Source organism: Erpetoichthys calabaricus, chromosome 1 (genome assembly GCF_900747795.2).
Source record: "Erpetoichthys calabaricus chromosome 1, fErpCal1.3, whole genome shotgun sequence".
Classification (NCBI taxonomy): Eukaryota; Metazoa; Chordata; class Cladistia; order Polypteriformes; family Polypteridae; genus Erpetoichthys; species Erpetoichthys calabaricus.
The window spans coordinates 313180746-313193419 of NC_041394.2; the positions used below are offsets into that span (position 1 = coordinate 313180746).

At 40.8% G+C, this 12674-nt stretch overlaps 1 protein-coding gene across 1 annotated transcript in view; it reads right to left on the minus strand.

Moving 5' to 3' along the window:
- Positions 1-12231, minus strand: part of nt5dc3 (5'-nucleotidase domain containing 3) — a 65911-nt gene extending 53680 nt beyond the window's left edge. Inside the window, exon 1 of the mRNA XM_028817477.2 lies at positions 11805-12231. Coding sequence (XP_028673310.2) covers positions 11805-12090 — 286 coding nt within the window. The 5' untranslated portion in view covers positions 12091-12231. The remainder of the gene's footprint in view (positions 1-11804) is intronic.
- Positions 12232-12674: the final 443 nt, after the last annotated feature.

Here is a 12674-nt window from a genome sequence, read left to right on the forward strand (position 1 = left end):
GTGTTGAGGTGGTGCTTCTGGAAAATTATTGAAAGACTTAACATTAGATTTAACAAACGAGAAGCAGCAAAGATGAATATGTACGCTAATTGTTGTGCTGTGGAACAATAACAAAACAAGCAGCAAGTAACGGCTGTGCAATGGATGTGCAGTGTGTGAGACAGAATTACACATTGAATAGTAAACACAAATGGTCAAAAGAAAAGATGTGTGTCTTTAAGTTTGAATTCAAAAACAAGATCATATTAATTTTGAGAACTGCAATAAAAGAACTTGTTTCAAATGGTGCTGAATAAACAAGGCTCCAATACAGGTAGTCCCCAGGTTACGGACATCCGACCTATGACTTACGAACGAGGACGCAGCTGCGACGCATGCGCCTCAGTAACTGCCACTCCATCATCTTCGGCCTGGGGATGCTGCAAGCGGTGGCTGGATGGGGGCGATTTCGCTGCTCGCGCACTGTAGTGTCCCTTGAGTGGCTCCCGGAGGCAAGTGGTGACCTGTGGTCCAGTCACCGAGGCCACAGTTATCGCTCGTGTGCAGGACGATGGTTCGCTGCCAGCCCACTATGCCGCCACAGCTGCTGCTCCTGACTGGACGCAGGCTGGATGAAGCAGAGTGGGGCACACACGGCTTGTGATGCTGCAAGCGGTGACCCCTTTGTGGCTGAACCGGGCGGCTGGGGTAGCATTGTAGTGTGCCTCGGATGGCTGCCTGTTGAATTGGGGTTGGGCGATTCACTACCCACCTTTGGCCACACTGTGTTTGTTCTTGGTGGGTGGACACTGGAGAGAGCATACTGTAGTGGAGGTGACTGTGAGGTGGGCTGGTGATGAACCGCCCTTCGCCGCCCCCATTCATTCTCAATAGCAAGCCTGCTACGCACATAGCAGGACGTTGTCTCTTGTCAGTACATCAGACGTGTTGACGGGTGCCTTCCTGCTGTGATAATGTGTACAGTGCTGTGCAGAAGAGCTCATCTTAACTTTTTGTCTTCACCCTTCAAGAATGTCTCTGAAACACAAATCTGATGCAAGTGCTGGTGCTACAGTAAAGAAGAGAAAAACCATCACCATTGAAAATAAAGTAGAAATAATAAAAATGTCAGAGAGAGGTGAAACTCCATCATTCATTGGCAGAGCACTTGGTTACAGTCGGTCAACAATAGCATTTATTAAAATAATGTACCTGTTCTGACTTACATACAAATTCAACTTAAGTACAAAACTACAGTCCCTATCTTGTACGTAACCCGGGGACTGCCTGCACATGACATTAAGTACAAAGAATAATATTTTAGCCTTATTATATAAGTATTTCCAACAGATATATTTTTACACTATGTTTTTAAATTTTAGCCTTACAACAGAACACGAGTACTCACATCAGTAATGTCAAGTGTCTCATTACACACCAATGTCAGGCAAGCACAGTTTTTTCCAGAACAGTATACACCCTGGAAAGTTAATTTAGGATTTGCATTGTAGGATCTTTGCCAAGTGAAGTAACTCTCTAAATCATCTCAGGCTGCTTCCTCATGCAGACTGATCAGTTACCATAAAGAAAACACAGACTCCAAAAGAAAGCTAAAGGAAATGATCCATAGTTGAAATAAAAGGCTGAACTCATTAGATTTGTATTTACTTTCGGATAAGATGTGGAATCACTTTTGGGGACATGGGCAGCTCTGCATTTGCTCAAAACGAAACCAGGACTTGATCTAAAAACCCCTACTGTTCTGACCCACAGACACTTCTTTTGCCCCTAAAAAGGCCAGATTGTTGATGGACACTAAAATCTTATAATTTCCTTCTCAGATCATTAACTTTCTAAAAGCCATAAGGTGTTGCCACTACATGTATTTTCTCCATGGTCTCTCAGGCCTAGTCCACAATACCATATTTTCATTTAAAAGCACAGTGATTTGTTTTTGTTTTAGATTGTCGTTTACATTAGTCCAAATATAGACTCTCAAAAACGCTCCCCAGATCTAGATACTTTCATAAAAGCAGCATCAGGATTGTAATGCGCATACCACATGTACTTCGGAATAGATGATCCACCTGGAGCTATGTACAGGTCTGGCCAGTACATGGATGGGAGACCAACCAGGAAAAGCTTGGGTTGCTGCTGGAAGAGGTGTTGGCAAGGCCAGTAGGGGCCACTTAGCCTGAGGTCTGAATATGGACTCCAATGCCCCAGTGTAGTAAAAATGATGGTATCCTTTGGATGAGACATAAAATCGAGGTCCTGACTCTCTGCGATCCCTGGGCATCCTTCTTAAAGAGTAGGGTGTATCCCGATGTCCTGGCTAAATTGCTCACCATGGCCCAGTCATTCTGGCACCCTAATCATCCCCTACCTCTAATTGGCTAACTATACCTCATCCCTTCACCAATTAACAGCTAATGTGTAGTGAGCATACTGGAGCAATAATAGTGGAATCTGCACTTTAGTGGTTATCAAAACAACTCCCGCTCACTGTGTAAAGCACTTTGAGTAGTGAGAAAAATGCTATATAAATGTAAAGAATTATTATTATTATTACTATTATTATTATAATGTGGAGGGGCTGAAACAGTTTGCAAAAAAATGATACTCTAGTTGCACTCTGATTGGTTGATGCTTATTTTGTTGCCCTTCCCCGATTAAATTCTGTACATTACAACATCTCATTCACTGATTGATTACTGCTCATGGAAGAAAAGCTTATTCCAAAATAGCAGACATAGACGAGTTGCATTTCATAGCACTTTTTGTGCTGCTTACCTGTATGCATATACTTGTGCTGTGTGCAGTTGGAATGCTGCTAACATGCACAAAAGGCAAATTATTTACCAGTCAATACAGTTTTGCTATAAATCCTGTGGCCGGCAGTATTTTGTGGTGAAAATTTCAGAGCCCAGTTACATTCAGGTAACATAATAACTTAGTTGAAAGCCTCTTTATCAATATTTATTACTTAAACGTAATCTGATCAGTAAGGAAGAGCGCTTTCCACAGCAAAATTAATAACAAGTCACTTAACAAAGTGGACAGGTATAGAATGCAGCCAAGTTCACAATGTTATTGGACAGACTGAGACACAAAAGTACAAGCTGCAAAGTAATGCTAAGATATAGACATGCAGGTTCATATGCATTTATTCAGTATGTCTATTCACTTAGTTTTACAAATGTTGTTTGTTACAAGATGTGCTCTGATTGCTGTAGACCACTTATAATAAATCCTCTTGTGAATGAACATGTGTCCACCTATGTAAACTTTCACTCATACTTGCACTCAAGTTAATCACCCTGACTCTTGGTTTTTAGGATATACAGTAATCCCTCCTCCATCGCGGGGGTTGCGTTCCAGAGCCACCCGCGAAATAAGAAAATCCGCGAAGTAGAAACCATATGTTTATATGGTTATTTTTATATTGTCATGCTTGGGTCACAGATTTGCGCAGAAACACAGGAGGTTGTAGAGAGACAGGAACGTTATTCAAACACTGCAAACAAACATTTGTCTCTTTTTCAAAAGTTTAAACTGTGCTCCATGACAAGACAGAGATGACAGTTCCATCTCACAATTAAAAGAATGCAAACATATCTTCCTCTTCAAAGGAGTGTGCGTCAGGAGCACAGAATGTCACATAGATAGAGAAAAGCAAACAAATCAATAGGGCTGTTTGGCTTTTAAGTATGCAAAGCACGGCGGCACAAAGCTGTTGAAGGCGGCAGCTCACACCCCCCTCCGTCAGGAGCAGGGAGAGAGAGACAGAGAGAGAGAAATAGAGAGAGACAGAGTTTGTTTTTCAATCAAAAATCAATACGTGCTCTTCGAGCTTTTAAGTATGCGAAGCACCGTGCAGCATGTCGTTTCAGGAAGCAGCTGCACAAAAGATAGCAACGTGAAGATAATCTTTCAGCATTTTCAGACGAGCGTCTGTATCGTCTAGGTGTGCGAACAGCCCCCCTGCTCAATCCCCCTACGTCAGGATCAGAGAAAGTCAGCGCAAGAGAGAGAGAAAAGTAAGCTGGGTAGCTTCTCAGCCATCTGCCAATAGCGTCCCTTGTATGAAATCAACTGGGCAAACCAACTGAGGAAGCATGTACCAGAAATTAAAAGACCCATTGTCCGCAGAAATCCGCGAACCAGCAAAAAATCCGCGATATATATTTAAATATGCTTACATATAAAATCTGCGATGGAGTGAAGCCGCGAAAGGCGAAGCGCGATATAGCGAGGGATCACTGTATAGCACACTTACAAAAGTGAAGAAAAAAAAAAACCAAGTGGCTCTTTTGCTCTTCCACTGGCATATCCAGGCCCTCTCCTGTAAGTGGTTTTCTCCGTTGCTTGAAGTTATTCTGTAACACAAACCAGCAGTTTTCCATTCAGGTGGGACTTCTAGCTCCTGCCATCTGAATATCCATCACAATGGTATATTAAACCAAAACTACAAATGGGAGACACATTATAAGTAGAATATAATTTGTCAAACCAAACAGAGTACAAAACATATCCTAATTGTTGCCTTAGCCTGACTAGTCTGGTCCCTATCAGGTACTGTGGTTCTTTTACTTGCCCACAGTCTAAAATAACATACCTAAGCACCACAATATTATTTTACAGCACACCCTTCACTCTCTCAACACTGGCAGAATTATACCCCTGCCAGATGAGCCTTTGACCCAAACATTTCTGTTCACCTTTGACATTTAAACCCCATCCTGTGCTTACTTACTAGGGGGCGGGGTTTTAAAAGTACTCTATGCCGTCATGATTTGTTTAAACAGGGTAAGTACCACATTTCTCAACGTCACTGCGCGAGGTAGAGGCAGCCAAGTGGGTTGGGGTGGGGGTCCTTTGATAGGCTTTCCCTTGTAGTTTTTAGTCCGCAGTATGCCTTGGTCCGGTGTGCACTGTGCTTTTGCTGTCGAAGCATTCTTCCAAAACAACGAATCCATCATCACTAAGCAACAAGCCTCCCGAACGCACTTCAGCATTCCTTCTAATGGTAACATCCCAAATCGGAAAACAATTCAACAATTCTAAATTTAGACAGACGGATACAACATTGAACAGAAAATCTCCAGTCCATCCTCGGACTGTACCAACACATGAAAACATCCAAGCTGCAAGGTCATCAATTTTGCAGTCTCCTAGATGTTCAGCGCGCAAACATGCTTCTGCCCTTAGGCATTTCCAACACATCTTTTGAGGAGGATTTTGCATGAGGACCTTAATTTCCATCCATACAAAATGACAGTAGTGCAGGAACTCACTGAGAGAGACTGGGAGAGCTGTAGAGAGTTGTGCACGAACATTCTGCAAACTGTTCATCAAGAAGGCATAGTCATGTGCAGCGATGAAGCACATTTCCATTTGAATGGTTGCATAAATAAGCAAAAGTTTTGCTATTGGGCTGAAACCAATCCTCATGAACTTCATCAGAGACTCCTGCACAGTGAGCATGTTACACTTTGGTGGGCCGTTGCAGAATTTGGCATTGTAGGCCCTTACTTTTTTGAGGAGGGGAGAGCAACAATCACCGTCACTTCAGAATGTTACATTGAAATGCTAGAGAACTTTTTGCAGCCCTAACTGGAAGAAATGAATGTTGTGGATGCCTGGTTTCAATAGGAGGGTGCAACAGCTCATATGGCACGGAGATCCATGCAAGTTTTGTGGGAGATGTTTCCAGGGAAGCTAATCTACCTATGTGGCGATGTTGGGTGGCCTTCACGTTCGCCTGATCTAGCTCCGTGTGATTTCTTCTTGTTGGGCTATCTCAAGTCAAAGGTATACACACACCAACCTCAAAACCTTGATGCCTTCAAGAACGCTATTCGCAAAGAAATCACCGCTATTCCCCTTAAAATGGCCAAACGAGTCATGCGAGCGTTTAGAAATCGTCTCAAAGAGTGTATTAAAACACAATGAAAAAAATCTATTTTGTATACCCTTTCTTGTGTTGTAATTAAATGTATTTTATCTTGTAGCATTTTTGTAGAATAAATGTTTGAAATGTGGTACTTCTTTTTGGCTCACCCTGTATTAATTATTTACATTGTTCTGTTTTACTGTTGTTTAACATAAGTATGTACATGTATGTTGTATGGATTGCAATTTATTATTTCATTATACTGTAGTTGTAAATATGTGCAAGTGTTCTGAGCCTGCACTCTCTAAAAAGTTCTATAAAGAAATAAACAACTGAATTCAAATAAGAGAGTGTATGTTTAAATTACTTAAGAATGACACTTCTCAGCCTTTCTGTTAAAAGTCTTTGTGCAGTATTGGAACAGAGTCTCCTTCTGAAGACTGAACCTCAAATTCAAAAGAAGCAATGTGGTCTCTGTCCTGCCGGTAGAACAATGCATGATTCTTTGTTTTTTTCACAGATATTTTACAGGTCCTGGGAGTCTGCCAACCCTTTCTACTTGTGCTATGCAGACTTTGTAAAAGCTTATAACTGTGTATCCTGTTTTCCCTTGTGGGAGGTGGTACAAGAGTATGGGGTTTGTGGGCTGCTGCTATGGGCCATGTAGTCCTAATATTTTTGAGAGAGAATTATGCTCAAATATCTTAAGCTAAATCAAATTTATTTAAAATGCATTCTAGAGTCTGCCAAGAGTGTGTCTTGTTTCCTCTACTCTCCTATCCTTTTCATGGTTTTCATTAAGCAGGATATTATGGTCCAGCCCAACCACTGGAGAGTACCAAGTTTGTAGACTTAAAGACAGCACCCCTGCTTTTTGCACATACTTTTGTGCTCTTCACCTCAGACTATGATGTTAAGTGCACTCTGCAATTGTTTTGGGGGTGTTGGGGGTGAGCTAAGCAATATAGAAGGACCTGGGACTAGAACTACAGTAATCCCTCACTATATCGCGCTTCGCCTTTCGCAGCTTCACTCTATCGCGGATTTTATATGTAAGCATATTTAAATATATATCGCGGATTTTTTGCTGGTTCGCGGATTTCTGCGGACAATGGGTCTTTTAATTTCTGGTACATGCTTCCTCAGTTGGTTTACCCAGTTGATTTCATACAAGGGACGCTATTGGCAGATGGTTGAGAAGCTACCCAATCAGAGCATGTATTACGTATTAAATAAAACTCCTCAAATATATTGTGAGCACAGGGGCTGTTAGCACCCCTAGAAGATACGGCCACTCCTCAAAAAACACAGAAAGATTACCTTCACAGTGCTGTCTTCCTTGCTGGGCTTACATGTGGCTGCTTTGTCAAGCGATATGCTTCCTGCATGGTGCTTCGCATACTTAAAAGCTCGAACGGCACATATTGATTTTTAATTGTTTGTTTTTCTCTGTCTCTCCCTCTCTCTGACATTCTGTGCTCCTGACGGAGGGGGTGTGAGCAGGGGGGCTGTTCGCACCACTAGACGTTACGGACGCTCCTCTAAAAAATGCTGAAAGGCTACCTTTACATTGCTCCCTTCCTAGCAGCTGCGTTGTCCAGGGGTGCGTCGCATACTTAAAAGCCAAACGGCCCTATTGATTTCTGATTGTTTGCTTTTCTCTATCTCTCTGACATTATCTGCTCCTGACGCGCACTCCTTTGAAGGGGAAGATATGTTTGCATTCTTTTAATTGTTAGACTGAACTGTCATCTCTGTCTTGTTATGGAGCACAGTTTAAACTTTTGAAAAAGAGACATATGTTTCTTTGCAGTGTTTGAATAAAGCTCCTGTCTCTCTACAATCTCCTGTGTTTCTGTGCAAATCTGTGACCCAAGCATGACAATATAAAAATAACCATATAAACATATGGTTTCTACTTCGCGGATTTTCACCTTTCGCGGGGGGTCTGGAACGCAAGCCCCGCGATAGAGGAGGGATTACTGTACTGGTATACCACATCTAACCAGGAGAACTGGAATGTAAATAAATGAATTGATGAAAAAATGACATTCACATTTCAGACCTAGCCAGGGGATCACTTTTGCTATTTAGGGTTGCCACTTAAAAGACATTTTGTCAAGCCGCCAAAGATCACAGGCACATTAATGAAATTTTAGGTAAGGGATAAATGAACGATCATCTGCATACTCCCAGCACTTACAATGTAAATGCTCTATTAAGAAAATAAAATGAAAGACAATTTACTTGCTTTATTGAACAGAATAACAGGTTTCAGCTGTTCTAACACAATTACAAATAATAACCAACTACCACTTAAACATGATTAATAACTGCTTCTGAAAATAAGGCTCTATAGTAATATGTGAATAATACAGCCATTTGTAATATTAGTAATACCTTAGCTACATTTTTTGATTTAATGATAAATTCATACTTTTTTATCAAGGTATTTCTAAAACAAGAAAAATCATAGGTGGTTTCAAACTTAACAATAGTGTATTTAAATATACTAAACTTTTGAACAATAGTGTATTTAAATGCAGTACATATTAACAAAGAGATTCATTAATGATAGGTAAAATGAAATATTGCACACAAAGAGATATATTTAAGAAAGAAAAGTGCTTGTTAAATTCCCAGAAATTTTAATGTGGCTTAGAAACAAGTTAAAAAAATAAAATGTTAGCAAAATCTCTACATAGCAGATTTGATAGCTTATTACAGCGTTTCTCAACCTTTAAGTATTTGCGACCCGAGTTTTCATAACAGTTTTAATCACGCCCCCCTACCATTTTTTTGAAACCCTAATAAAATTTATTCCTATATTTTTTGCTGCTGATACACCGCTACAAGTTTAAAACTTCCCTATGAATAGTGAAATTACACCACATATGGCAACATTCGCACACCCTTTTTTGTTACTTCTACTAGTTTGAGAACCACTGGCTTATTACATGAAATTAGTCAAACTAAGAAAAAAGGAGCAACCAAGTGTTGTGCTGTTATATCGCTCAAAACTGGCTGTAATCCAATAGTTCAAGGCTACACAACCTCTTTTTGACTGTAAAAACTTTCAGTAAAGGATTTGAAAAAGCATCTACACCATTACAGGCTCTCTGACCTTCTTAAACCAGAATATTAAATGGCTGGATATAGCAAATTGGACTGAGCACAAGATTTGTAGTTTACTCATAAAGGTGTGTTGAGCTGTGTGATATGGTTCTATTCCAACTTTTAAATCCAATGGTACAGCTCTTAATATAGTTTTCCACAATGCCTTTAATACATCAGTTATTGCAGCCAGCTGCTCTCCATTTTCATTTAGTGGCTGCCGGTTTGTTTGTAAGCCCTTAACTATTCTTCTGTGGAAGCTATCATTTCAACTAGGTCCTTCTACAGTATTGCAGCATAGGAGCCTTAGTTTGAGTGTTTCTTATATAGTTAAAGTATTTAAACTGGATAACATTTAAATGTGTTAAAGTTTAGCTTCACTTTGTCTTTGAATGATGGAGGTGTTGATATGACTTTGGTATGACATTTTTTTATCATGATTCATTTCATCCATTGAATTAAAATGAGATTGCTGCTCCATCTTTTAGACACTTGTATGCTGTGACCCTTCACTATTTCTGTTGTATAGATTCATGTGCTTCAGCTCTTTTTGCTTTCCTTTTGAGTACACAAGGCTTATGCCTGCTTAGCTTCAGCTTTAAAGTAGCCTGCACCTTAGGCTTTATGACAATTAAAAAAATGCAGACTGGAGTTTGTAGAGTCATTTTTTGAGACTAACAATGCACTCAGGAAATTAAGCAGTACATACATATCTCTATCTTTCAGTTTTGTACTCCTGCTCAAGATATAGGCAGCATTGAGTGCCAGTCTATCACTCTGCACACACATTTACATCCACACTCATTTTCACAGCCAATGCAGAAAACACTAAATTACCTAGTACAAACAATTTTTGCAGAAAAACTGCTTTGTACTACAGTATGAATGAGCAAACCACAGACCTTATAACTTATTGTCCTTATGATTATGACCAAATTATTATCAATAATAAACATATCAATTTGTTGACTGTTCCTGAAAAATAATCTGCCCTAAATGGACCTTATTTTGACAATCACAGTATACTGGGTGAAAGAGGAATCTTGGAAGTGAAGCTAGCTGTTTCATTCAAACTGCTTTCCTCCCATCATTCCACTTCTCCTCCTGCATCCCTAAAAGACACACAGATTAGGTTATTTCATAACAAGGGTCCTCTGATGGACTGGCATCTAGCCCAAGGCAAGCTCCTGACTTGCATTCTATGATGCCCATGTTGGCCCACAGATGGATTAAGCCAGTTTGACAATAGTACTTTGTTACTTGGCTTGGTATGAGCATGACTGCTCTGGGTGATTCCTACATTACATTTAATGCCACTAGGATAAGTTCTAACATCTCATAAACATGCACAAGTATGAAAAGCTTTAGAAAATTAGTAAAAAATTATATTTGATACTAAGATATTTGTGATGATATTTTAACAATTTATATTCATTTTATTTAATCAGCAGTGCTGTGTTCCACCATCTGTCAGAGGTGTGATAAAGAAGAATCAACTGAGTTTGCATGTTGAGTTTCCACCAGGTGTTCCAGTTTTCTCCCACAACCCATGCAGGCATGCAGGTTAGGTGGATTGAAGTTTCTAAATGGGCCCCAGTTTGAATGGAGCTGGTGTCATGTCCAGGTGTTGCTGTAACCTTATGCCACATGATTGGTGGGATAGGCTCCAGATGCACCATGACCCTGTCCTGTATAAGTGGGTTAAGAAGATAGATGGATGAATTAGGAGTGAATTGCTGATTGGTTAATATGATCATGGTTATGATGTGGCACACTCTGAGTATGAAAATAAACAGATGAATATATTCAGTCTGCGGTGGGCTGGCGCCCTACCCGGGGTTTGTTTCCTGCCTTGCGCCCTGTGTTGGCTGGGATTGGATCCAGCAGACCCTGTGACCCTGTTTTTAGGATATAGTAAGTTGGATAATGTATGGATGGATATATGCAGTGTGCACAGCTACTGCCAAGCTCATTAAGCAACTGTAGGTTACACAGCACTAATCCCATGAAAATGTGCAAATTATACAGCTTCCTGCATCAGGGCATACACTACTCAGAAGCCAGTGATTAATTAACGAGCCAGTGTCCTGAGGATAACCAAAGCAAGCACAAAGTAGTTTGTGAACAGACATCATTGACTTGACTACTGGATAAAGGTTTATTCTATTCACGATCTCCCTGTATCCAACCTGATTTTTAAATAATTGAATCCTGTTTCCTCACACTATCAAAGATCTTGTTGCTCAGACCAGGGCAGACTCAAAAAAGTCCAAAAACCCTGCACTGTTCTACAATCGGAAGGATATCAACAAGTGACAGGTGAATCTTTATTTGGAGTTGTAACTAAATCATTTTCAGACAAACTACAGCACAAAACGCAAAGATGAAAACTACTTTTCATTTCACCTCTTGCAATATTACACCACTTAAAATAAAATGAAAGATATCGTCTTTGGTACAGTTAACACATGGTGGCTATTTGACAGTTGTTGAAGCCCATACGAAGAAATAAATAAATACATACATACATACATACACAGTAGAACACCCGATGATCTAGTCTCCTGAACCCCGGCAGTGAAGGAAAAGTCTAAACAGAGAGATTAATTTATCCAAGCACCATACCTGGAAATCAAAACTGTGCCCTACGTCGTGGTCTCCAATTTCGCTTGGCCAGCTCTAATTAAGCTGTTCTGTCCTAGCTGTCAATGACGGTTTTTTATCTCGGGTTCTATGTCCTTTCACGTGCGTTTCGCAGTCGTCTGAAATAATAAACGAATACTAGATAACTGGAGAAGGAAGAAAATCCACTCACCTTCAGTCTGTTTTTTGGTGTCCTTGTATAGCCCCCAAAGCCAGCTTGTCATGTCTCGACCGCTGTCCGAAGTAACTGTGCTCAGCGGAGCGGTGTTGCCGGCACATCCAGCAACCCTGTTGCCAACCCCCCATGGGCACAGCAGATTCTTAGACCACGAGACTCGAAAATGTCGTTTCGAATGGGCAGCGTTGACATGATAGAGCCGATGTCCTTTCAGCGACGCCTGTAATCCTCCTTTCCTTAGTGGCCATAGGGGCAAAGAAAGAACAAAACGTAAAGACATGGTTCAAAATAACGGCAAAAGGAACCGCTTCGTGACGCGTCCCTTCTTCTCGCAGTGACTGCCACATGTGAACTGGAGCACCTACCGCCTGGGCTGCGCCAGGCACAGCAGCAGTAAGACTCTTGTAGTCAAACGTCACTTCCGCAGTATGTTACGCACTCGGTGGCTTCTCCCAAGAAGGTACAGCTACAAGTCGAAGAAAGAGTTTGAAAGGTTTGCCGCTGTCTCCTAGGAGACCAACAAATCGAAAAGAGTCATCCATATCCGGTTCCGCTGTGAGTCTTTAAAAAAAAAGAACAGAGCGTCTAGAGCGACTGTCGGTTAAAACAAGCAGCGCGCAGCGCATTGTGGGCATGGTAATATTTTTCTTAAAAACGCAACGAAGAGACAATCCTAGTAGTGATGGGAACTCCGGCTCTTTTCAAAGCTTCGGCTCTTTTGGATCGGCACCCATTAAAGAGCCGGCTCTTACGGCTCCCGAATGGCTCTTCGTTTAGTATCACTTGGATGCTTATATTTTAGCCCAATTAAGCAATTATGAATGGTTTGTGTATAAGCAATTTCTTATTCATTGTTTTCAGACA